The following is a 26,166-nucleotide window of genomic DNA, read 5'->3' on the forward strand; positions in this document are numbered from 1 at the left end:
CACACTAAGGATGAGAGAATCAAGGCCTGTTTTTTAAATTCATTCTACRTAGAAAACCCACCTACAGCAATACACACATGGGAAACTGCAAAATAGCCTGTACTGATGTACCTCATACAGGTTTGAGAGTCACTTACCACGTAGAACAGAACGGTCCAGCGGACAAGGGCATGCTGTGCTTGGCTTTCAGAATAGCTTGTAGCAGGATTCCTTGTGACAGATGCTTTTAAAAAAGAGAGTCTGGAATGGGAAGTGTCTCGTGAATTAATAGCTAGTTAAAACAGCAAGGGAATTGAAACTGTTCGCTTTTGACAGTGCAGGGAGGCTGCTAGCGCAGTCCGTCAGGGTTTTGGGCTGTTCAGCCTAGGCACAGATGACCTGGTTGGGGAGATGAACGATGCCAATAACGCAGAACTATTTAGCACCATCAAAAGAAGCTGTCTGCAGTATCAGGGAGAATGTTTAAACACCTCGTAGTTTTAGAAATGTTGAACAATAMAGTGATGTACTCAAAGCTCAGCACAACCTATGCTTCTGTTGGATATTAGGAAGGCGTTGGAGTGCCTAAAGGCCTGTTCCRTTCTGACTGTAACGGGTGCTCTGGAAACCTGACAGTGGTAAATGCTGTTACGTTCATGGAGAAAGCTAGTCAGGTGTACATTATGTGGCCTTAAATAATTAATATTAATCCCATGAGAATGCTGGAATTATTGCAGATGATAATTTTCTGAAAATTAACTCAGCAATAATAATAATAAAAGATTCCTGATACTCTATTAGAAWAGAAATTGATAAATCAGATGATGTTCTGCCATGATGAAGTGAATGTCATAGACTGAGATGCTGGAAGTTTATACCAAGTGAACAATGTTTTTTGCTCTAAACTTACTTAGCACCCTGCCTCTGAGGAGGGCCAGGAGTGTTGAGTGAAATAAAGATCTTATGGAGCAGTTCTTTAAAGAAGTGGATATTACTAACATACTGTCTGTCAGAAAATTCAGTGAAATTTAGAGAGCTCAACTCGTAAGCACGGACAAAAGTTCTTCCCTTGCACTGTCCCCTGCCTCTTTGTATGGCCGAGAAGTGGCAGTCTATGGGCCTGGCAAACCAAAAAAACAACCAACCAAMCAAACAAAAACTCGAGGGAAGGCTCTGTCACAGAGGAATTAGTGCAAAAAAGCAAATTTAACTTTCTAGACACGGATGAAAACAAAAAACAACTAAACAATTTGGGGGCCTAGTGGAAACCTCAGAAGGGTGTATGAATGGAGACTAGAATCCTTCATCACACTTTATAAAGAATTATCTCTGCATAAACTATTCAAAGAGCACATCCAGAATCACTTATTTCTAAAAACTGTTTCAGTATATTCAGCATAGTGTTTCTCTTACCTGCCCTGTACCTAGTCTGTATTTAAATTAGGAATATGCTCTCAACAACCCAAATTATTTTAATTACACYGCTGAATTTCTGATCCATGAATCTGTATTAACTCCTCCTAGCTTGGCAATAACAGCAGACAGTTAAAAAGTCTTGCTATATGCTTTGAATAATTTTTAAACCATGGACAAAAACACTGACTGCATATTAAAGCAGTTCAGATTGTGAATCTCTCAATAACACAACAGAGAGTGAGATTAATTTAGGAGAACACTTTCTTAAAGGAAGTCTGCTCACCGTTATGTTTATCATTCTCTGCATGACTTATGCTACAGTCCTTTTAGTCAAGCTTCCTAGTTGTTGAATTTTCTCCTACTCAGACCAAGCCTGGACTGCTGATTATGAGCTTCAATCCATTTCCCAAGGAACYGGTGCTTCTTTAGGTTACCATATTTTGTAGGAGCCAGAATCTATTAAATAAAGCGTGTGTGTTTCTAGTTCCCAAAACTACGTTTGGCATTCGGACTAAGCCAGCTGCAAGGTATGCTAGGGACGGCAGCTCCCCTATAAGAAAACATTTTGCAGAATACACGTGATTTTGTGTTTTTGCTGTGAGGACCCATGAAAACACCGCAGAGATGATATGCGGAAAGATCCTTAAGCAGCTGACCCTTAGCACCCTCCAGCACCACAGGCTGTAGTATGTGGGAGTTCACCTCACCTCAGCTCTGCCATTCAGCACTTTGATCAACACCTTGATTCACCATATCTCAATCTTGATCTGCTGTTTCTTCAGTAAAATCCTGCCAAAGAGAAGAAACGGAGAAAAGAAAAACAGCCTTAATTCTGAGTAAACAGGCTTTTGTAAGTCAGTTAAGATTGTTTGCGCTTTCTAACACTTTTGCTTTCTTTCTGTTGAGACCTTTCCAACCAAAGATTCCTTCATTTTATTTTTGCACTCCAACTTGTCTTTTTTTTTCCCCCAGATTGTTTTCAGGGGAGAGAAAGGGAAAGGAAGAACTGGGGATATTGGACTAGATGATGTCACCTTGAAGAGAGGACGCTGCTCTGAAGAACACTAGCAGAGACTGGTCTGGCACAAGTCATCTCCTGCAGCCCTTCCCATCCTCTTCCTAYCAAGCTTCTTAAACAAAACTGTGTGAAAAAGAAATATTTGGAGACAGACAATTTCTTGAAGTTCTGCTAAGTGCAGTCCCAGTGAATCTGCACTTAAAGTGATGAAGAGCACCTACCAGGATTCAGGAACTCCAGACCAGTGCTAGGTGTTTCTGTCAGTCTTTRCCCCTAATCGTATTTTGTGCGTTAATAACATTATCCCCTGTAATGCCTGTTGAGTGCTCATACCAAGGAGCACTTGTGAAAAAGGGAGAATTAATGCCAAATGTTGTCAAAAGAAATCTCCAGCTTATAAAGTTTTAATATTAACAAYGTTCACTATTTTCTCTACTGTAATAAAACAGTAGTTTTATTGATTATATTGATAGACAGTGGGATTGACCTAGCTTCATAGCTAGCTCGGATTAGCTGAGGCCCGGACCTGAACTCTGGCTGTCTTTCTGCCGTTGACCTTTAAAGAAGGGTTTGCTGCATATAGCATTTATTTTGGCATTGTATCTGCATTAACAAAAAGCAGTTATATAGAGTAGGTACTGCATCCTGTAGTATTGCTACTGCTGTGTTTTGTGTATATGTGTATGGTTATTAACATATTTATGTTTTTAGTATTTACAGACTCTAGTTGCAAGGTAAAGGGCAGCTGTACTTTCTTATTGTACAAGGCAGGAGTYCATCGTACTCTCTGATCCCACTGGTTGTGCCAATAGGTACGTTACCAAAGTCAGTTAATGGTGCTCATTGAAAAACATTTCCTGACCGTTCCCTTTTGCACAAAATGCTGGTGCAGTTTTTCACATTACAGTGTGCTGAAGGCAAAAAAAAAGAAAAATCAAATCCTTACCTGATGCAAGCTGGTCATGCCCTAGAAGGTTGCATTTAGCTCAGGAGCAAGCCCAGAAGGACTCTCAGTCCTGCAGGCAGCTTCCTCTTCAGTTGAAGGCYGAGCAGCCCGGAGAAGGTGCGCGGCGTCTCGTACGACTGCGCCCRTTGGAACTACAAGGACGTTCGTTCCCCTGGGTAGCGCAAGCCGCAGTTTTATGCTGCCGCTGCCCACCTGAAAAATGCAAGCAAAAAAGGCAGCTGTGTTAAACCTGTATGAACAATTCTGACAATTAAATGCGTTGAGTGATCTTTGTCAAATGTCCGAATCCCATCCAACTGTTTCGTATACAGTAAACAAACATTTTTCAGAACTAAAATAAATATTAGCTCTAGTTGGAACTAAATACTTAGCAGAATTTTTGACTACATTTTTAGTTATGCATCTTGCATGTGATGTGCAGTTTCCCAGGGAATTTCTCTGTTTGGTTGGGAATTTTATATGATAAACATCATCATCACTGCTGTCAACAGCTCTAAATTTGCAAAACTGTAATGTTTAAGAAAATGACAAAGATTGATAAAATGTTGTTAGTGGCACAGCCTTAAAGCATCAAAAAAGGCATACATGGAAGAAAATAGGCCTCAGATCTTTTAAATATGTGCATGAGATGTAAAAGTATTGTAAATTCAATAATATAGAACTATCATTTCAAACCCCCCCATATTAGACCTTACAGAGAGAGAGAAAACTGCAAGACCATTAGAAGCCCTATTCCAAAAAGCTGTTTCTGACAAAACGTTATTTTAAGAATTTTTTCCAGTTTGTTTTCTAGGATACCATAAGCACAGTATTTATAGCAAATTCACTTGACCAAATAGATACCATTCAGTAAAAGTGCACTGACAAACTTTTTGAATTGGAAGAAATAATTCATTTGTAAAATCTTTTAAAACTACTTTGCTTTCCATATGATCGTGGTGTTATTTTTCTTTTACGTTATTTTGCAGTATTTCAGAAATATTTGTGAATATTTGAAATGCCTTATCGTTATTTTAAAATAATTAATAAAGGCAGCTGTTACTTCCTACTAATTGGAATATCGTGTTTTCATTTCTGGATCAAAAGTTTTGCTTGTATTATAATGAAACAAGCCAAAAGACGGTATTTCAACCAATAGTAAATAGCTAAGTACTTAGCTCTTAGCAAATCTAAAAATAAAAGAGATTTCATTATCATATGACAAGACTAGTACATTACTCAAAAGGAAGAGTGTCAGTTTTCAGCCTAGCTGTTTTAAAAACAGTTTTGCAGGTAATTTAAGAATTTCGGAGATTCAAAATGTCCATTTTGCAAGAAGCAGTAGCTCCTGTAGTCCCACATGCTACTGAACCTGCACAAATTATGTTCTGACGTTTAACAGGGTTAACATCATATAAAATGGTCTTTTACCAAATACTACTACAGTTCTTTCTTTGAGATTTAGATTCCCTTGTAAAAAGAGAAGTCTGTTTCCCATCTGTGCAAGGCTGAAAGTTTTTAGCCATTTGCACATGGACTTGGAGCCCAGAACTGGAATGAATACAGGTGGTGAACAGAAGTAAGTACACACACAGATGACAGTGGGAGGATTTGGGGGTCTCTGCATATTTATGCRTTTGCTGATATCCTAACTACATTGTCATTCAGCACGTGATTGATAGGGTTAAATAGTCTTTACGGTCAAACAAGTACCATCATAAAGCGTTACGAAGAACTGGAGTCCCAGGCGATGCCGGCCATCGGGAAGCCTTGGAGAGCCTGGCTCCGCAGAGCTGTTGGTACGGTGMTAAGTGAGTCGCTCGCCCCGCAGCCTGCTGTGCCGCGATGCTGTTTGTCACCTTCCCTCCTCCACGGTCACTTACTGCTGGGGCRGGGATGCCGCGAGGCTGCTCAGCTGCCGGGTGAAACACCCTCTCCGGCGCTCCGTGCGCCGGCCCCGTCAGGCAGCTCCGCACAGCTGCTCTCCGAGGACCCTCAAGAARGAGATCAGAATACGGCCTGAGGTCTTCCTAACAGGAGCTTGCAACTAACTGCCCTCTCAGGGCAAATAYTGGTTTAATATCAAATGTATGCTCWGTAGCGAGCATATTTGATAAACTGCACTCATKTTGGAGCAGTGCTTCCCTGGGCTTCCTTTGTAAATTATCCTAGCCTTGGAGTCCAAAACATTGTTTTTAAYACAGCTGGAGGTTGCAGCAGGAGCTCCCCCAGGGTCAGATTAGGCCGGAGGCRACGACGGGGTGCAGAAGGGAGCGCGTGAGAGGGGCCTGTCGCTAGCCTGCTGCGCAGTCACGGCGAAGGGGCAGAGTCGCGGGGCGCCGCAGTCAGTCCAGCGCCGTCTCCCTCCCCGCGCCCGGTCTGGCTTGTTCCTGCCAGCACGTGAGGCACCGTCTGCCCCAAAGGCTGCTGAAACCAGAGGGCTTTGGATCAAGCTATGCATCAGCAGGGTCACCTTGAAACCTGTTCGTTCTGCACTTACTTAAAGATATAAATCAATGGGCTAAACTTTACCTGCCTTTCTGTCTTTAAATCTTCAATTCTGATTTTTTTTAAGTAGGATGAAGAGTCACTACTTTTCAACTGAGATACACTTAAATTATATGCAGTTTTCACTTCTTACATATTAAATACCAAATTATCAAAGTTTTTCTGGTCGTAAGATAGACGCTCTCTGTTACCTGCCGATTTAGCCTGATGTCCCATAGCCACACAAGGTTTTATCACTTTAGTTTCTCCACAGCAATAATAATAATAAAAATCTAGATGCACCAAGCTCAGTGTAAATCTGCAACTTAAAAAAGTGCTAACACATTTTTAGTAATAAGCTGCAGTGGTGGTCTAAAAGACCCCCCCTCCAAATTCTCTCTTGCTTTGAAAAAATTAATACATTTCCAGTGCATGCCTACTGTAGCAAACTCACCTAAGACAGGTGAGAAAACAAATTTTGACAATTCCTAACACAGTACTTGCATGGGCAGAAGATGCCAACTGACTGAAGATCTTCAGGGGACATAAAGGCAACTTTAACAGTGAAACCCGAGACCCTACGGAGTTCAGGCACCAGAACTGCGTGAGTTTTCAAGATACCAAGTTCAAAAATGAATTAAATCCCATTCTAGATCTGCTCTTCCCACTTTTTTGTGCCCACTTTCATGACCTCTTCCAAGTCCAAACCCTGTTCCCTTGCTTTAAAACAGGCCTCCTCTAGAGAGTGCTCTTGCTGGTTCTTTGGGTTGCGCTAACCTAGTCTTTGGAAAAGGCATGGTTTATTTCTGATATCCCTGCTCTTAAATTTGACAGACAGCCTGTATAACACTATTGGGATCAAGMTAGAAGTTTCTTTTCAAAGCAAATAGCCCAATTACTGTATCTGAGGGCTCACAGGGCTGTTCAACACAGCTTATTTTTTTTCCATTCTCAAAAAAATCACTAATTTAACTTCAGAGAACCAGACAGGATACCACACTTACTTACACATATGCAATACATATGAAAAGCAGAGATCTAATCCTCAGTTCCTCAACAGCATGTCAAACAAAAGGCAAAGTTGTCCTGCATTTTCTGTAGAGCAGAGAATTAATTCTCTCTCTCCATAGATTTGGCAYTCCACCATTTTTCCTTTTGTTGCCTCCCACTATCTGTTAAGAATCAATTCTTTTTTTTTCTTCTTGTTTTAGTAGTATTTAACCTCCTCTTGCAGTAAACAAGCAGATTTTTGCCACACTGCTGCTGTTCCTGTGATCCAACCGTCTCTTGCTACAGAGATCACAGACACCACATCCCTAGAGCAACACCCCTAAAGCATCTCTGTGCTCTCTGTACAGGGAACATTATCTATAAATGTATACAYGGTGCTACTTACACACATATAGTGTGTGTSTGTGTGTATACATATATATATATAGTGCATTCCTATGCACTCCTATGCATATGCGTACATTCAGTYGTGCAAAGCACACTTCATCTCTAGCCTCACCATTGAACCCAACAGCTGATGTCAGTATGAATCAGCTGAGARAGCAAGACAGGTATTTATCTAACAGAAAGAATAAGGAGACAAGGACTCTCTGCAATGCAGCCAAGTCCTGCCTTCATGCGAACACAAGATACTACAGCACTTTTCCAGATTTTTAACTTTTCCAGTTTTTAAAAACTTTCTATTTTATGATTTTTAACTTTCAATTCAGAACAGAAATAGTCCTTCTTCTCCCAGGTTTCTCCCCATTGTGCATTTCGACAGCCTAATCTCCTGCTTCCTACTCTCGGCCAGAATCATTCCAATTCATTCCAAGCTGGGCATAATCCCTGAACGACAAGGTGCCGCCTGTACTCAGCAACTGATTTGACTAAATTTTCAAGTAACATCTGCTCAAAGCCTCCCCRGTGCTGAAGTCTGGGATTACCACTTAGATGGGACTTCAGGGAGACGACAGCACTGCTACCAGCGGTGCCCCAGCAGAAGGGGGGCACCACCTCCCCTCTTCCCTTGCCTTTTGCCCCACATCCCCGCCAGGGTCCTGGTACCACAAGCCACAGAAATGGACTTACCAGATTCTTCCCTCCGCATGGTCCAACGCAGAATCCCCCCACGTATGAACCAGGATTACCACAATATGTATAAACTCCTGCGCCGTAGCTGTTAACTTCTTACTGCAAGCAGTTAAAAGGCCTTTCAAAGAAAACTAGCTTTGAAACAACAAGAGAACTGTCTTAGACAGAGTCCATCTGTCTGTCTTCTCCTCAAGGAAGCCAGTAGTGTGAAGCTTTCATAGAACCTGTAAAACCTCTTGGATCTGGTGTTGCAACAGCATAAATAATATTCTGCCTGGTTTGAGAGAAGTTCTTCTTTTCAAATGGTTCAGTCTGTAATAATATCACTTAATAGACATCAGTTCTTCATGAAATCCACAGAGGCTGCATCTATATTAGTCTATTAAACATGGCTGGGACATTTCTCTGGCCCTGAGGTTAGCTAGCACTTGATGCCTGCATCCATACTATCCAATCTATACTATACTATTAAATCCCCCTGCCCATGGAAATGGTGCATCTGCGTGCAGCTGTCTGTTCTCAGCCATGCTCAGGGTGCGCCGACTGCTGAGCTGTTCCCCGGAGTCGTTTGGAGCGGCGCCCGCCGGCAGGGCTGAGGCCACGCCAGGGCCTGGCGGTGCTCCCGGGCAGCGTTTGCCGGCACAGCTGGAGCCGCGGGGCTCGCTGTCACTGCGGGCACCGATTCCTCAGCACGGCAGAAGTCGGGGCCTGCTGCGCACCGAGATGGGCCGTGCCCCAGAACGGCACCACGGAAACAGCYGTGCTGCGTGCCCAGGGGTGGGTATCCCAAACCCACCCAGCCGCAGCCCTGTCTYGCAACTCGCGGTTTAAGCAACAACAGGCATGCCCTGTGCACCATCGGCTGGTCAGGAGAGTCCCCTCCGAGGACGTAACAGCATGACACGGACAGCAAAACACAAAACAACCTTTCCTTCAGAAACGCTTCCCCGGGCCATTTCCCCAACGCCCCGACACACGTGCACACCGTTTGCCTCTCAGTTGGTATGACTGGCCGGCGCCTAGTACGGCTACTTTGAAAAATGTGCTCTGCAAATCTATATATGCAACAGACCCAGCAAATAAGAAACCCGTTGCCAAAAGCCAGAGCTAGGGCACATGGCATCAAAGCGAGAAGGGAGTGGGAGGAGCGGGGAGAAGGAAGGAAGGGCGCTTCCCCTCACACCCGCGCGGACGCGCTYCATCCCTTCCCACGCACGCCGAGCTGTGGCTGTGGGACGTTCTCTCAAAAGGCACCATGAATAAACCCCAGGACCCGAACCCCCCGGGATCCGGTTCCTAGCAAGGGTCACAGCTGGTGTCCCCAGGAACGATCACACCATGAAAGGGTGCCTTCTTGTACCCCCTTGAAAAAAAAACAGGGCCACTGACTAAAGTTAAAACCCTCAGATCCTGCAGCCTTGTGAACACAGGGGGACAGGCAGCTTGCTCTGCTGGCCGTACCTTCGTGGTGCTCYTGGCCCAGGCAGCAGTGGGAGGTGAGGAGCTGCCCTTGGATCCGCTCCTGCCGCGGCCCTCGTGCAGCACCTCGGCAGGGAGCCCCCAGGGCACATCGCCCAGCAGCACAGGCAGGACATCGGGAAGCCCCACAGACGCTCATGCTGGAAGATCCGCGTGGGCTGCTCTTAAACACGCCCTCCTCAGATGCTTGTCTCGGCTTGTCCCACAGCAGCTCTGCAGCAGTTCTGCTGAAAAAGTAAACACTACCAATTTAAAGCATGTTTTTATAGAATTTTGTTCCTGGAGGAGCCCAGGAAACTGAATAGACATGTACCAAAACTGCCAAAAAAAAAGAGGAAAGCAGTCTAAAGTGTATCAGGGTATGTGGTCAGTAACAGATCAAAGGCAACATCCAAATTTTAAGTTAAGGAAAAAAAAAAAAACACTGGAGCACAGTGAAGACCATTGTGATGTCCAGCCAGATATGAGTAAAGAACTAAATTCAAATGAGCATTGAGCAGTGTCAGTTACGCTCCCAAACTAGGACAAAAAAAAAAAAAATAATTGAAAGACTATTTAAGGCAAGAAATTTGATTACTAGGGATCAGTGGAGTCTTCAAGAGAGACACTAAGAGATCTCTTCCTTCGACTTCCATTGAAATTTTGGCATCTTATCTCAGCTTCTTGGACCAGCTGGAAGACGGGAGAAAATGTGATCCCACAGGGTTCTTCAAGTTTTCCATGCCCAGATGGGATGTTTAGTGTTCTCCCTCAAACAACAAATACACAATTCATGTTAGCCACTGTTTGGAGTGTACAAAAAGGGCTTTAAGATAGTAAAATTATGCACTAATATTTAAACCCACAATTCTGTAGTGYATAACCATTTACATAGAAACCAGACAACTTTATTGCACAGTTACAGGTGTCACTAAGCAATGAGCAATTCAGTCACCCTTATGTTGTATGCTACTGGTTTTMTCTCTCTTATAAAAGGATATTTTAATTGGCTGAACTCCACTACTGAAGGCTGATTACTAGAACTGGGTGATGTTTAATTACCCACAAGGTGCATTAGGCAGTTTTGCAGGGTGTTACAAGATCTCAGCATTTTGGCAGTTGGCTGTGCGTCAGCAAGCAGCCCGGCAGTCACGCTCGCGCTGCGAAGCTTTCTGTGAGCTACCCTGCGTACTTTAACCCGAACAATCTTTTTTCCAAATGAAGATACAAAACAGAGTCTTGATAAAGATATTTCATTAATATAAAAAATAGAGGAAGTACATGGTATATCAAGGGATGCCCTCATCATCACAAAAAATACGGCCTATCTGCTTAAGTAAGTGATTAAAGGGCTATACCAAACTTACAAGGGTTCAAATATGGCTCTGCCACAGAGTTTCAAGCTTGCAGGCCTGTTGCTCAGGCTCTCTGTAACACTGTTCCCATCTTCTGTTCATACATTCCCCTCTCCAGACGCTTCCTCGCCTGAAGCTTGTGCTCAGCATCGTCGGAAACACACAACGCTGGCTGAGACCAGSTGGATCCCTAAGGCATGTGCTCTCTTCATTTGCCTCTCCAGTTTTGTCAAAAGGATAAGCTGTGATACTACGGACACCATGCAAATTCAAATACTGCGTTGGATTCCCTAGTGAAAATAGGAAGTTTCTCCTACTGTGATGTAGTTGTTACTGCAAGTCTGCTTCCTTCCTCATGAAAGACCTTCAGCAGAGGAGACCCATGCAGCAGCACCCCAACACTAGCTGCTGAACCCCAAACCCATTACATGCTGCAACKGAGTGTGCAGGTAGAAAAATGCACCAAACAAACAAACAAGGCAATATCCTGAACATGCAGTGAATAAATCTGAGCTATGTTCACGACCCCTCAAGCAGCAATTTGATAAACTAACCACAGAAGGCACAAATGGGGAATGCAAGCAATCCCCGGGCACAACTGCACTGCCCAGTTKGGGACTGGAAAACAACTGGATTCTATTTCTGGCCCTGAAATGCACTGAATGGCATTTCAACAGGTGAATTTTCCACTGACCAGGCTTTCCAGGACAGTCCGGGAACATAGCATTTCCAAACCACATTAGGTTACCAACAGTGACTGCAAATTAATCTTGCAACATGGAAAATAATTTGTTGGGGGAGGGGGAGGGAGTTCAAACCTCACCATTAAAAACACTCTCGGAATAACGGCTGTGTTCAGACTGCCAAAATGGGCACCCAGCCCTCGCATCCCAGTGACAGGGCAACAATTCCCTTACAGGTGGACTGCACGGCCCAGCGCTGCCCTTTGACTGCAGAGCTTTTGGGAACGTGAGCCTCTGGCAGGAGAACTGGAAGCCGGTTTCAGTCCTACTCACCGAAACGTCCACGGGGCTTACCTTCTCTGCAGCCGCACCCTTGCGTTTCATCGTGATTAAAACTTGTTTCTGCAGTAAATCACTTTAACACTCACCGACAGGGGAGCTGTGTGGAGTCAAGCGTGGCAGCTGCAGCAGAGTCTATCCCAGCGGTCTCAGGCTTTGCGCTCCAGCCTTTCGGCCAAGGATGAAGCTGCTTGGCACCATCCCTGGACACGGTCAAGGTGCTGGCAGCAGTTTGCTCTGTGCCGCTCTCCAGCCCGCTCTTTATACTGCTGCAAGTAAGGTGGATAAATTCACCCATGTGGCAGATTTAAAAAAAAAAAAAAAAAAAAAAAGTAAATGCTTATATTGTCCAGATAGAAGTAGGCAAACTCCACTCACTTGAAATTACTCACAAATGATACTGTTAAATGCTGCTCTCTTGATACACAGCTACAGCAAAGACAGGTCAACTAGCTTAATCTGCAAAAAGCAGTTAGTTAAAAAGAAGCAGCATGATAAAAAGTCCCTATTTTTCAGCATCATTTAAGGGGAAGCTTGCAAATAAGGTTAATTTGCCTGCAACTCCCAGAAGCAGGGACCTGTGACTCAGCCCTTTGGTCTCTGCCACCCCTAGGCTAATCATCTGCAATCTTTTGGAGTCCTTCCATTGGCTTCAGTAGTGCAAGATCAGGTCCGTAGTTACTACCATACAGGTCACCTTGCTTCTGATTTAAAGGAATCCTCTCTGCTTCTTAGAGAAACTCATCTGTTTTTCTCTCCTGAGAAGAAGGAATAGCTGAATGGGGCATCTAGAAGGCTGCTATGCAGGAAGCAGAGAAAAACAAACACATATTGAAAAAGAACTCAGGCAGCTCTAAGATAAATAAAAGCAGATCAGATACTGAAACTCTCTGTGAGCTGTTTGTGTCTGGTTTATATTCAATTGCTAGTTCATTTTTTGCAGTTATTTCTCCAGTCACTTGTCAAGCAGTCGGCAAATATGCTGCAGAAGATCCCCACGTGCTCCAGTAACAAAGATCCAAGCAGTGTTTCAGAGCAAATGGAGTAAATGGAGTTCTTATTCAAAGTAACAACTGTTGTTTAAAATCATACTGCTGCTGCACCTGAAAATGAACAACCTCCTTTTCTTCCCCACATAAAACATCTCAAATGCAACATGTAGATATCAGCCCCTACTCCACCATGCCCAGCTTTGTGTTATGGCTTTTTTTTAAAAAAAATGCATGTACAACATATCATCACTTGTTCCTACACAGACCATTCTAAAAGTCTCCAAAGCGGATTTTTAAATTAGTAATAGGTATCAACATTCGAAGTCTTTTACAAAGTGCATTTGAATTAACACTAAGCCATGGCAGCCTCATGGCAACACAAAGAAAGAGCTTGTGAAGCCTCACATTTGAACTTATTAGAGTTTCATTGTAACATAGACTAGTTTCCAGTCTAGCCCATAGCAGCACCAACTTGTCAAAAGCCTCTTGAACAGACCTACCCGCAATTTTGTAAGTTGTATGTTTGAAAGACAGACAGCCTTATCAGCAGGTGCTGGCCTGCTCGGGTGCCTCTGCACGGTGCAACCCACAATGAAGAACAGCTGGGAGCTACAGGCGTCACGGCACCCACACACATCATCCTATTGGGGTGCTGGACCCTTGGCAGGACCCAGTCCTGTCGCTACTGCCCCTGATGTCACCTAGGACTGTATTGGGCCCTCAGGGTGAACAGATTCAAATCAAGACCTGTAAATCTAACTGGAAGAAGTCCTATTTGCTTCTTAGTCTTCATAGTTTGGCAATCCACAAAGAATAACAACGTGAATTTATACAGTGTGTCAACCCTGTGCGACACTGCAGGGCAGAAGGAGCTGTAGCAGTTGAGATCTTAGCAGGCACCATCAATAGACAACATGAGAGCAGACACTGGCATTGCTTCTAAGCATAACTAAATGTTTAATTAAGCAGGAAGTCACTAAAGAGAGTGAATTCAGCATGAGAGTATTTCCTTATCTTGCCCACGGTGAGTGTGTGCATAGAGTTGGAGGCACCCCCTGCAGCTTACCACGTGGGGTAGAGCTCCCCTCTGCTGCACGGGTTGCTTTTGCTCTCACCGCCTCCTTTCCCTCCACCTCACATGGCCATCCAAGTTTCTCACTGCATTTTTTCTTTCACTCTCCCGTTTGCTTCAGGACTTCGACTTTYTCTTGCTCTTTCAGCTCCATGTTTCTTCTGCAGTCTTGAGCTTTTGAGGAAGAACAGCTCCAGCAGGTCAACAAAGCTGCTCTCCTCAGCTGCATATTTTTAAGTTTAGGCCCAAACGACAATGAAGATTCATGTTAGATATAAAGCACTGCACCTGGCAGTGTTTGCCAGATCCTGCCCAAACAATAATAAAGTTTCTCTGCCTCAGGGCCTGCTGAACCCAAAGACTGTTTTCTCTGGTAGTAGAGGCCAGTTTACTCCTGGAGATAAATACTTAGCAAACAGGAATTTTTTGGCTTTAGGAACTAAGATGTCAGAACTTTTTCCTGCAGCCATGGTCAYACCCTTTGTGCATGCAACACTGAGCTATTTAAAAAATAATAATTCCTGAGGAATTTTCCTAATAGCCACAAGGCAGCAAGGCATTCTGTCAGACACACGTAGCTATTATTACCCCATCTACGCCTGTTGACCTTCCAAATCCATAAAGATTAACCAGCTGTCCARAAAAAACCCCTCTCTATATTTATCTCTATAACCTTTATTCTACCACTTCTTTTCCCTGGGCAATCCGCAAAGAATCACCTTTCAGTTCCTGCCCCAGGAATTCATCACATTTTGGAAATGTTTGTGTGCTGCAATTTGGACTTTCTGAATACTAAAACAAACAAACAAAAAAAACCCTTATACCTTTTGCCAACATTTCAACAAGCAACAACAGAGAAGTACTGCTGCCCAACCATACAGTAATAACATATTTTTGCACCTGAAAAAAAAAACACTAGTCATTTAAATGACCAGTGAGCATAAACACCAGCCATTCCAACAATCATGCTATTTCACCTGGAGGTATGACAGATGAATTGAGTGTGTGACTTTGCTAGTGATTTTAATAAGCACTAAGTCCACAGAAGAGTATTAAGTATTCCTATATTAGTTTCGGGACCTCTTTCTAAAATACAATATATAATTAGAATAGTTAGGGGTTCTCTCTTCTCTACAGTTGGGCATCAATTTATAATACAATACAATATTTTTATAAGATTTTGTAAAAATATACAAGGATTAAAATAATGGGAAATATCTCTTTCCATTGATTTCATTGCCTAAACCCACATAAAACTCCAATGTAAGGAAGCTCAGATCCCACATATTTTCTGTTCATAAACACAATTTATTTCTGTTTGCCCCTACATCTGGAGAGAGCACCTCTGAGCAACCAACCTGAGCTCCCAGCTCCCGACYCAATTCCTTTTACATTTTCCAGCCTTCTCTCCATTTTCTAGAGGTGAAACCACAGCTTATTGCTGCCTGAGACAAGAGAAGAGGCAGTAGCATCCTGCTGTTATGAAGAAGAAACTGTTTTCTGCCATTTTAAAAAAATTTATCTCATTTTCAACAGCTTTCTAGGACAGGGTTTGAAGATGGGGTGGTTGAGTRGAGGGAGGAAAAGAGCAACATGTAGTAGAAATAACAATTTTTAAAAAATTTGAAAATACAGGAGAGCAGCCTACTGTTCCCAGTTGCTGTGCTCATTGTGTTAGGCCTTGACTYGGAAGAACAGCTAGAAAGCTGTTGAAAATGAGATACAGCGAGATGCATCTRAATCAGAGCTTTACTTATTGGCAGAGCTCACCTGTGCCACCCCTCTCTTTGAGTTTAGCTATTAACTTCAGAGAGAGCAGGACTATGCCTAGTGATACAGCTCAGYTAGAAAAATACATTTATGTAGACTCAGCTGATAGCAGAGTTACAATAAAGGTTTGAATTCAAAGGCAGCTATTCTGGTTTTTCATCAGCTGGTTATCTGGCACATGACTTCCAACTTCATTAATTTACTTAGAAATAGTATTTAATTCTCATATAATTCACAATTACAAATTTACCAAGTTTCTTCCAGATCAAACTTACAGAAAGAATAGGTGATGGGCTTTAGAGCACTCTAAAAAAACAACATTAATAATAGCTGGATGAGAAAGCAACAAACTAACAAAAAGTTATCAACAACAACTGGCTAATTTCAGGGGGTAAAAGGGAAGGACTTCATTGAATAAGAGAGAGCAAAATCCCAAGAGAAAAGYATTTCTCTTTTCTCCCCAGTTAATATTGCTCACAGTAGTTTCCATGATTTATCTACATTTCTGGCCTGTTTATTTGTTTTCCCAGATATTGGAAATAAAAATAACACCTCGCCTCACTCCAAGAAAGCTGCAGTGAGACAAGCTGCACGTGCCTCTAGCAGAGGCTAATTCCATTATTGCACCTCTACTTATACAGGAGAAGCAACATCCTCTACCTTTGTATGGGGGACCTGGGAGATGCTATTCAGTAAATTCACCTATGTGTGCATTCAGGTGAAGTATATCAGAAGGACTGCTTGAGAAGTGTGACCAAGGTTGGCCAGTGAGAAGACCGTGGGACCTCCTGAGTCCCTCGCTCCACCCCTCCTTTGGGTTCGCTGGGGGAGTGAGTGCTACCTAAAAGGAAGTGCCTCCTCTAACAGCAATTTGATCTCACTTCACAGGTGCAAATCCTTAGCAGTTTGCCAGACTCTGCTTGTTACACAAAAGCCTTCAGTCTCTTGACATTTTAAGAGGGTTTGAAGAAACATCTAATGAACTAGTTAAAAATATCACATGGAGTATGTATACACAGTCAGCCCACTCTGACCCTAAATCACAGAAAGCAAAGTCTGTACAGCCTAACAGCTCATCCTGCSTATCCCTCCTCCCCTAGAGGACTCCTCCGTAACAATATCTGCTCTGTTGCCTTGTCTGGTATGCTTTACATGACCCAGGTGGCCCCCCACCTTCTCTTGGCAGACACACAATCTGCATCTGTGCGCGCGTTTGCGCTGTGCCTGGCACAAAGAGGCTTTGAGCCGAGCCGGGCACCTCCAGGCGGTGCCCAATGTAAATAAACACTAGGGAGCTCCCGCTAGAGTACTTTGCCTGACGTTCAGCCAGCATTTTTGCTTCAGCTAATTTGAAACTCCTCCTCTTGTGAGACCACCCAAAATGTCTTTATACGGTTCAGGTCACATCTTAATCATCTGGCCAAACTTAATTCCTGCAGCACTTTTGATCTCTCCTGATTAATCAAACTCTCCAGCCGCTTAGCTATTCTCGATGCTTCCTTCAGGATTTCTCTCACGTACAGTGACCTATTCCTGTTTCAGACACCTGCAGAGCACCAGGCAGGACTGTAACTGCAGATGGTGGCGCGTTCCCACAGCTGACGCTAATGAGACTAGGAGGGCACACAATGCAGGGTACTGCCGACACCGCAGAGCGCGGCGCAGAGACGCATCTGAGCTAGCTTTAAGCAGGCTGCTCGGGCAGCACAAAGCGCAGGCAGGGCTCAGCAGCCTGCACGCAAGCCCACACTGSCTTCCCCRCTGCTACTGCCCGGCTGCTCTCTAYCCTTCACTGAGATAAGGTCTGCTGGTGCTGCGCTGCAGCGCGGATGCACTGCTTTATTACCAAATCCATTCCCAAACACCAGTTTACAGTTTTCTGCTTGTTTTGTTCACGGTGCAGACAACACCCGCTGCAACTGCTTACACAGCAAGTCACAGGCTTAAGCACACCCAAGGCCTCCTGCCGAGCCATTCAATTACATCCCTCACTCACCTTTCACCCTGTGGTCTGTCTGCTTCCCACAGCCGGGGGGAATCAGAGGCAGGAACTGCTACCGACAGAAATAAAAATGATCAAGAAATGGAGGACAAAAGCAGCAACAACCAGTTAATGCAGACAAGTAACCACCATTAGTATTTTACCTCTTTGCTGGGCAGATTTCACATCTCCCCTAATATTAAACAGTCAAACACTGTCTTACTCTCAGTTAAAATGATAACCGTATGACTGATCCTACTAAGTAAAATAAAAGAATATTATGCACTGCACAATGAGGTAGCCAAGCAATTAGACTTCTTGCATGGCAGCTTTGCAGTATTGACAATGTGCCAAAGTCTGACCGTAGCCCTTGTTTACAGCCTCTTAGCAATGCCTCCAGACCGCTCTGCCTACGGTAGGATCTATCACTGCTAGCACCAGCACACTCTAACTGCCAAACGCTGAGTTTTGGATTGGGGTGTTTCATGCTACCATTGAGCTGGTGTAAACGATGCTGCAAAGCACAGGGAGTGGAGGCACCTGGCTCTCAGACCAGAAAACATTTAAAGAATTGATGGAGAAAATCCTGTACTGCTGCAATAGAAATATTGTTCTTGAAGAGCAAAGAGTATCCAAAAAGGTAATGCTWTATTAATTAATAAATACTTTTATACTAGATAGATCTTACACTAGGTGCTACACAAACAGGTAGACTTCTGTTCAGTGGAATCTCACCTATTATATTATTTACTTAAACACACAAAACCTCCTAAACTAGGTGTTTATCTCTTCGTAGGGTATTTTGCATTTGAAGAGATTTTTTCTGAGAATCAGTGTTCTGCAAAAGCTACTTAAACCTTGCAACACCTGCCTAACAGCGGTACAGCACAACCTACCTAATAGGAACTTCCATCTCAGGTGAATTCAGCAYGGCCTGCTGACAGCACTTAAAGCAACTCTCTCCTCATTCAGTATTATAAGATTGTTTGTCTCCTGAGTTTGAGTTTCATTTTGAGTCCTGCCTAGGAAACCACGCRGGGTAAATACATACCTCACTCATGGCCTAATGGGACCTCTCTTAAGCACCTTAAGTTTACCAGATAACGCCTAGAAAAACAATRAACATATATCCTAAATGTCAGTCTTCTGAATGCAAGCAGGATTTGACAAAAAGCTTCAGCTACTCAGCGTTCTTACCTTCCTCTGATCTTGAAAAAGAAGCAATCTCCTCTAAGTCTGGTGTGCTTTGACTTGTGATGCTACAAAAAAAGAAATCAATATTTCATGTGGGAATTGCAGTGAGCAGAGCTTTAGATGAAAAAATGCTATCACACCAATCTCCCCCAAGAGGGGTTAAATGTCAGGAACTAGGGGGAGGAAAGGGGAGCAAAAGAGAAACAGAAACAGATCCATTTTTGCAATTYTCTCATTCCTTTCCTTAGAATTGTTTTTTCCCTTAAAATTGGATATATATTTAATAATAAAAACAACAGCAACTACTATTTTTGCTCTTACTTTGCCAGCATAATTCTGGGCTGCGCTGAACCCTTAATTTCATCTCCAAATTAACCAATAGGTTTTTACAGTGGTTGGCCTGGAATGAATGCCTCCCCTGACAAAATGCAAAGGCATAGTTTGCTGAAATGTAACTATGCACATTTTACTTGTCAAAAGGTGCAAACTCTTTGTGGAAACTGTTTATAATTCAGTAATCTCCCATACTCCTAAAAATGCCTTGGTTACTCAACTAAGTTTATAAGCCATCCATAGAAATAATCTATTTAGCTCAAGGCAGAGACCTTCATACCCGAACATATACAGCAATACATACATGAATAGACAATGTGAGTTTATCTTGGTTGGACTTTCATCTGTAGAGTTTCACCAACAGTRTATCTGGTCCAGCTATTGCCATCTGTCTTCACGGGTTAAAACAGACTAATTTAAACTSACTTAACTCAGAATCTTGCCCCCAACAGTTGATGCACCCAAGAAACCTCCAGACAGTTATGGAAATATTTGCCCATTTTCATTTCATACATATGACTGTATTTCCTAAATGCATTACGCTTGCAAGTTTCCCTCCTTCGACTCACAGCTCAACCACGTCAAAACAAATTTAGCATCTATTAATTTCCATTCTTCCTCTTAAACAATTATTCTACACCTCTAGCAGGGCATCAGGTTACTCATCTAACATTATAGTGATGCTTACAGCATTCCTCTTTGTGGTATGTGCAGTCAGCGCTCTTCTGACTATAGGTTTTCTGTAAGCTGTAAAGCAGATACATTCTTCCAGTCTTGAGAGAGCCCTTCCCTGATTTCATGACTTAAGTGCCTGCTTTATCTCTCTTGATTTAAAGCAAGTTGCAGTCTTTCYTGTCTTCCCATAATTGATGAAGGCTTTTTCTTGAGAACATCTCACAGGGAAGTGAAACTCTATAGAGAAAACATTTTATAAATGCTGAAAAGATGTCACTTTTGATAATTTCCTTCTCAAAAGAAAAGAACAAAACAGAAAACAAAACACATTTTAAAGGAGCAAGAGACAATTCTTAGAGGAAACTAACTCCACAGATCAGACAACAGTGGTAGAGTTGGCTAAAGCTCYACTTCTTGACCATCTACTTAATAAAACAAAATAGATAAATAAATAAATAAATAAGAGATGCTTTCTAGTGTGGAGTAATTCAGTCTCTTACATGAAAGTTCTCCATTTGTATAAACCTATCACATCCTGCATGTCAGCCAAATTAAATTCAGTTTTACTTTAACTGTAACTCTGCTTTCCGATGTCTCCTTGTTACAATCAGAGGTGGGGGTATTTTTCCATGAGGAAGTACTGGCACAAATACAGAGGAAATGTACTTATCATCACACTTCTGCTCTAACACCTGATGAAAGCAAAAGCTGAATAAATTAGTCATTTTCACGTTTGGGAAATTGGAAGGTCAACAGCAACTCTCTTGCACCAAGGCTTATTTCGACACTCCCTCTGCTTGCCAGTAGGAAGCACGGCGGTTCACGAATGCTCTCTGTCAGCACTTCACTGCTGGAGAGAAGGACTACTGATCTTGCTTGGCCAACACGTGAACGACACTTAACAGCGTCTCCTTCAGAACAGATTAATTTAATTGAGACTATTTAAATACAGGCAAAAGGCAAGAAAAAAGTCCATTAGTCATTGTATACGTTTTCCCARCCTTTGTTCTTTCAATGTATGAGCTCATCAGAATTTAGAAATCTAATGTCACAGTCCTGAGCACTTTTCAAAACTCACAGGGAGGTGGTAATGGGAGGTGATAGTCTTTTCACAGACCTATCACTGAAATAACATGCAAGCTACCACTCCTCTTGACTGTATGATGCCTGTAACACACAGTAAGCAACCTCTCCACCCCATAGAATCACTCTGGTCAGTGGCAGGATCTTCTCAACTCCAAACTACTTTAAAAAGGTGGTTGTTTTTTGGAAGTACCTTGTAATAGTCACAGGTTACCAAGAAACCATCTAACAGATTTTAGACATTATTCTTTTCAAAAAACAGGCCTAAAAGGTCCCTTCTGTAGCATAAAGAAGAAAGAAGGCTAAAACCTTGGACACCTGGTGAACCTTCCTTGAAGGAAGGCCATTCCAGGAGAACCACCAATGTAGAAGACATGGTGCTCACATACCTGGATCTCAAGGGAAATGCCTGAGATCAGGTGGGAGTTGAGAAACACTCCACAAGCCAGGCAGGCCAAAAGCCATGCCAGCACTAGTGACTTGCATACTCATACTCTCATACTGTTTGGAAGTTTGATCTTGAACTCTCCAGGCATATGACCTTTTAGCTTGTGGAGTGCCAGCAGAGTCCAAATCTGTGGTGCTAGACACAAACACAGGATCTAATCTTCTTTCTGGTTACCCATTTCTTAAGCAGAGACTCTGCCCATCTTTGAGCCAGTCACACCCACAGGTACTCAAGCACAGCCTGTGCTGCAGTTCCCGTCTGCTGAACCRGCTAATTCAGAGTTCAGAGAGAGCCTTCTGTTGAAGAAGGCACCACATGGACTTTGCAATGGATTTTCCGACTCATGAGGCTTGTCTTTAGCCAAGAGGAGACATATATATTACTAGACAAAGGATTTGCACCGAGGCASTGATGTTTACCTCTGTTCTCCAGGACTGTTGTTCAGAGTTTGGAAGTGCATCTTAGCAGCACCCCAACTGCCATTTCGTCTCGTTGCTATCTTGCTGGAAAATATGTGTTCTCCTTTCCATCCTGCCAGCTTTCACCCTGGTACACCCTGCAATCAGAAATCCCCTTTCCCTGGTTTAAATCTCTAACCTACCACTTCTATCCTTTTGTTCTAGTCTGTACATTCTTTCACACTCCATTTCACTTCCTGCAGACAGGTGGTCAGACAACTTCTCTCCAAGACAYGCACACTCCCTACAAATTCACCATCATGCCAGAACAGTCAGAGAGATTAACTTAGTTTGCTTTGTAGGCTCTGTTTTGACAGAGACTGTCCAGGGTTAGCTCTGYAGTTTCCAAAGAGTTACCAAGATCCATATAGCATATAAGCTTCTGAGACTGAGTTGTTCTTGGATTCTTAACTTTCCACATAAGCTCACAATAGTCCTTGAGCCAAAACTGGACAGACYAGTTATCAAGTTATCATTAAGAGTATTTAATCTGCAGTAGCACACAGTCCTCCACTTGTGAGCAGGCTCCCGTTATGCTAAACATGGTATGAAGTAGTAAAATAGAGACATTTCCAGTGAGCTTATAGAGTACAGAAGATAAAACGGATGGGGTAAAGAGCCCTATCTGGAGTGGGACTACTTACATTAGTGATCCCTAATGAGCATCTCTGTGACTATTATAACTAATGGATTTATATATTTTTTAAAGTATTCTAAYAGGTAAGCAGGTAAATGTCTAATTCTGGATCCCTACACAAGCCACAGGGTTATTTAATTTATAGCACTCTATTTCTCTGTATGCAAACTATGATACTGATGGAGCATTAAGCAATAGGTAAACATTCTTCATAATCTTCATTTGAACTACAATAGCATCAAGAAATCCAGTTGCAATTGGATCTTGTTTCTTCTTGCTTCCTTATAGTCTGCATGAAGACAGAGTAAAAGACATCCTTCTCCCAAATAGTGCATGTTTGAAATGTCAAAAACAGGCACACACAGAGAGAAGAAACAGAGCCACAATGAAGTCAACTGAGCAGCCTCAACTGACTGGCAGAAATAGGAATAAACTTTAAGTCTTCCAAAGGCAGCTTTCTATCTGCTTGTTCATATTGCCTCACTGGTGGTTACAAGAAATTGAAGCATATCATCCCCAGCTCAACACAACATGAGAAACAGRTAACTTAAAGCTCTTATAGCTCATCAGTTCACAGCACACAAGGAAACTACAACATTACTCTTTAATGTCCTAACTATCACAGCTTCATGCTCATCTCTGATAATTTGGCCACAATTGTGGTATCAAATGACATACTATCACATCATCTGATCAACTTGCGCTGGAATACACTCTCTGAAATACATTTAAAAAAATCTTCATAAACACATATATCCAGAAGCTGTAAAAAACAACCACCCTAGGAACCAAAAAAGAGGTAACAATGGCAGCAGGGTGTATTAGCACAATGACAGAAAAATCAAGACCTAACAACRTACAGAAGCCATGCAGAAAAAATACAATAGTTATCAGTGCATTAAAGACCAGGAAACAGAGAAAAATCAACTACTGGAGCACAGCATCAGGTTCCTCCCAACAATTCAGCTTCAAGGTTTCGTCTCATGGTGTTCATACAAGGGCAGATCRAATTCAAAAAGTTCTCTTTTTTAACTGAAATTTTTTTAGCCACCATGAATCATAATAAAAGGCACATGGAATAGGACACATCCCAAAACCTCAGCCTGGAATGCTTCATTTTGTTTTTCTCTTTCAGAGTCCAAGTATATGTTGATGCTCTTGGCAGAAGCATTTAACAACAGGAGACAGTGACCAACTTGGCTCTCAGCTAAAAAAGCATAATAATTTTAGCTGAGTAGGATCATCAGATTTCTTCCATGTTTCATTAGCAGACTGAGCTCTACTCTTAAAAGTACTGTAGACGTAATCATTTTTGCAGCTATTCACTATGAAGGCTGTTAAACATCAGATTTCCTGTGCTCACTGTTAACTGTAAAGAAACTATCAAGCCTGATCACAGTTAAATCTGAGTGATAGTAACGTACACAACGTCAGAGGTGGAAGCAGAAAAGAGTCAGTAACTGTCTTACTGTGAAACAGAATCTGYAGCACAGCAGAAAACTGGAGACTCACATCTTCCAAATTTCTAGTTAGCACCTCAGCTATCAGCTCTAAGCTGAGTGCCAGTGGAAAACACCAAAGCCTAGCTCAGTRGTTGGATACAAATTCCCAAAACAACAAGGGAAACAGCAGGATATGAAAGCTGACTGAGCCCAAAAGCCRTGGGCAAGAAAAATCACATTGCTGCCATCAGCGATACACCCAGAAAACAATAACTGRAATAGCTGATGGTACAAAAAGGGAAGCAAGCAAACTGGAAGAGAGAATCTGCTATATGCTATCCAGCAAATTGCATATTTCTCACAATACTGATACTTAATGAGTGTACTATGGTACACTTCTGTTAAATGATTATATACAAAAACATACATWTATTTTCATGAAACCTTCTACTCTGCATGTTTTGAATGGATCCTGAGGATCTAAGCTGTTTGCTCACTGAATGAAAGGTGAAAGGTATGCCTCTTTCACGCATGAATATGCCTAAGCTTTCACAAAGAGGCCATATCTACCTGTGGGTCTCTGCAAAGCAAACATCAGTTTCAGCTGACGCAGTAAACAAATGAATACTTCTTAAACAAATAATTACACTAGAGCAATACAGGGAGAACGGAAGCATTCCAGACTTGCACTCAGTTAAAGAGTTTCCAGACAACAAATTTGCTCAGCAACACTTGACATTAATCCCTTTGTTCTCTGTGCAGGTGAAGTTGCTCCTGTATGTTTTCAATAGTTAGACTATGGTGACCTGTTTACTACTTGCAAGTATTCTGAATGCTGAAGAAAGAGCAGAATATCTATCTATATTTTTCTAAGGTAAAAAACCTACTCTGCTGCTGCACATTCTGAATGCCTGCACAAACTCTTTTTTTTCTTTTTTTTTTTGACTTTGCAGGACTCTGATTTTCCTACAGTCCTTCTTTCCTTCTGAATGCAACTGAAGTCCAAACACTTTCATAACATCTGAATCTGATTGTAACTGCCATCCACACTGTCAATATTCTCCAGTTTTGTTGAATTATCAAGAGGCCCACTGGSAGTCTGAAGACTCTGGATCTTTTGGAATAAGATACAGTAAAATATTCCTTTTATTTAACCATAATTCTATATAATTAATTTGCACAGAAAGCATTATTTTTACCTTGCTATCTCATATTTCCCCAGAGAAAAGCTTTACAGCTCAGGTGATGCCCAGATCTATCGTTATAAATCATCATACCTTAATAACTCAGCTTGCAAATACAAAAACCTTCCCACACACTCATTCTAATCAAAATAGAAATGCTGCCATGTACAGCGTACACATGAATTCCAGCCTTAAGCAAAAATAAACCTGCCACAAGATGCTCTACAGAGCCAAACTGTCAGCATCACTGACACTTTCCATCCACAGCTTTGGTGTTTCACATGTGTCAGCAACCCAGACATTATCACTACGAGCCAACTCAACCACAACTACAGTGACTAGGCAGTCTAGTTTCCCCAAATTCGCCCCATTTGGAAAATCATTCCTACAGTCCTGTTCTGATCTATTAAAGTCAGGCCGTCTTTGCTTTCTTTAAAATTGTGCAAGATGTTGCTGGTACACTTAGGGCTGCACAACACAACAGATGATGTCCACTGGAGCATCAGCTTTGTTAATTTGGCTTGGAGGAGGGGATCTGCTCCTGATTATGATTTGGGGATTCATTTTATGTAGTGTCAACAACCTTCCCTCCTGGTCCTGTTGCTGGGCTGAGAATAACTGCACTAGGAAGGGAGAAAAATTCAGAAGGGAATATTTAAAACTGCAAGGAAAAAGACATCTCYGGCCTTGAGCCCATGCAATGCATCATCCACTTGGGCATTTTTAGGTCATCTCTACTCTGCAATGCAACCTGGGCACATGCACACAAAATRCAGTCACAGACTGGCACAGTGCTATCAGCAACGTTTCCCCAGTAGTTGATCTCTATCAGCTGAGGACTGGACAGACCGCTCCAAAAGTRACTTTTGCTCTGATAAACAGAAATTAACTTTGGTCTGTGATAAAATGGTTTTCTGTTCCTGCCTCATAACAATCAATCATGAGTTCTGGAAAACCACCTTCCCACAGTCTAAGTCTTTGGTCTATTTATAAGGTACAGTGGCATAACAAAGTGAAGGAAACAACTGTTCCCTGAAGGTAGCTGGGCACGGTAGGAAATGTACAGAAATAGAGACTCGTACACACTGTTACCTGATTCTGCGAGGATGGTGGTGTATCAGAGAGGTTCAT

At 42.5% G+C, this 26,166-nt stretch overlaps 2 protein-coding genes across 2 annotated transcripts in view; one reads left to right on the forward strand and one right to left on the reverse strand.

The window, feature by feature from the left end:
• NPNT (nephronectin) overlaps positions 1 to 4,432 on the forward strand; it is a 50,577-nt gene extending 46,145 nt beyond the window's left edge. The window contains exon 13 of the mRNA XM_085325655.1: positions 2,368 to 4,432. Coding sequence (XP_085181781.1) covers positions 2,368 to 2,463 — 96 coding nt within the window. The 3' untranslated portion in view covers positions 2,464 to 4,432. The remainder of the gene's footprint in view (positions 1 to 2,367) is intronic.
• Positions 4,433 to 5,076: 644 nt separating this feature from the next.
• On the reverse strand, positions 5,077 to 26,166 carry LOC146583993 (uncharacterized). The gene is made up of 6 exons (XM_085325656.1): positions 26,128 to 26,166; positions 19,797 to 19,898; positions 18,779 to 18,840; positions 11,856 to 12,035; positions 7,929 to 9,637; positions 5,077 to 5,353 (listed from the first exon to the last, which is right to left on the reverse strand). The coding sequence occupies exons 1-5, from the start codon at positions 26,164 to 26,166 to the stop codon at positions 9,238 to 9,240; spliced, it is 783 nt and encodes a 260-aa protein (XP_085181782.1). The 3' UTR covers positions 5,077 to 5,353; positions 7,929 to 9,237.

This window comes from Rhea americana, unplaced genomic scaffold (genome assembly GCF_003343005.1).
Source record: "Rhea americana isolate MKP2758 unplaced genomic scaffold, rheAme1 scaffold_99, whole genome shotgun sequence".
Lineage (NCBI taxonomy): Eukaryota > Metazoa > Chordata > Aves > Rheiformes > Rheidae > Rhea > Rhea americana.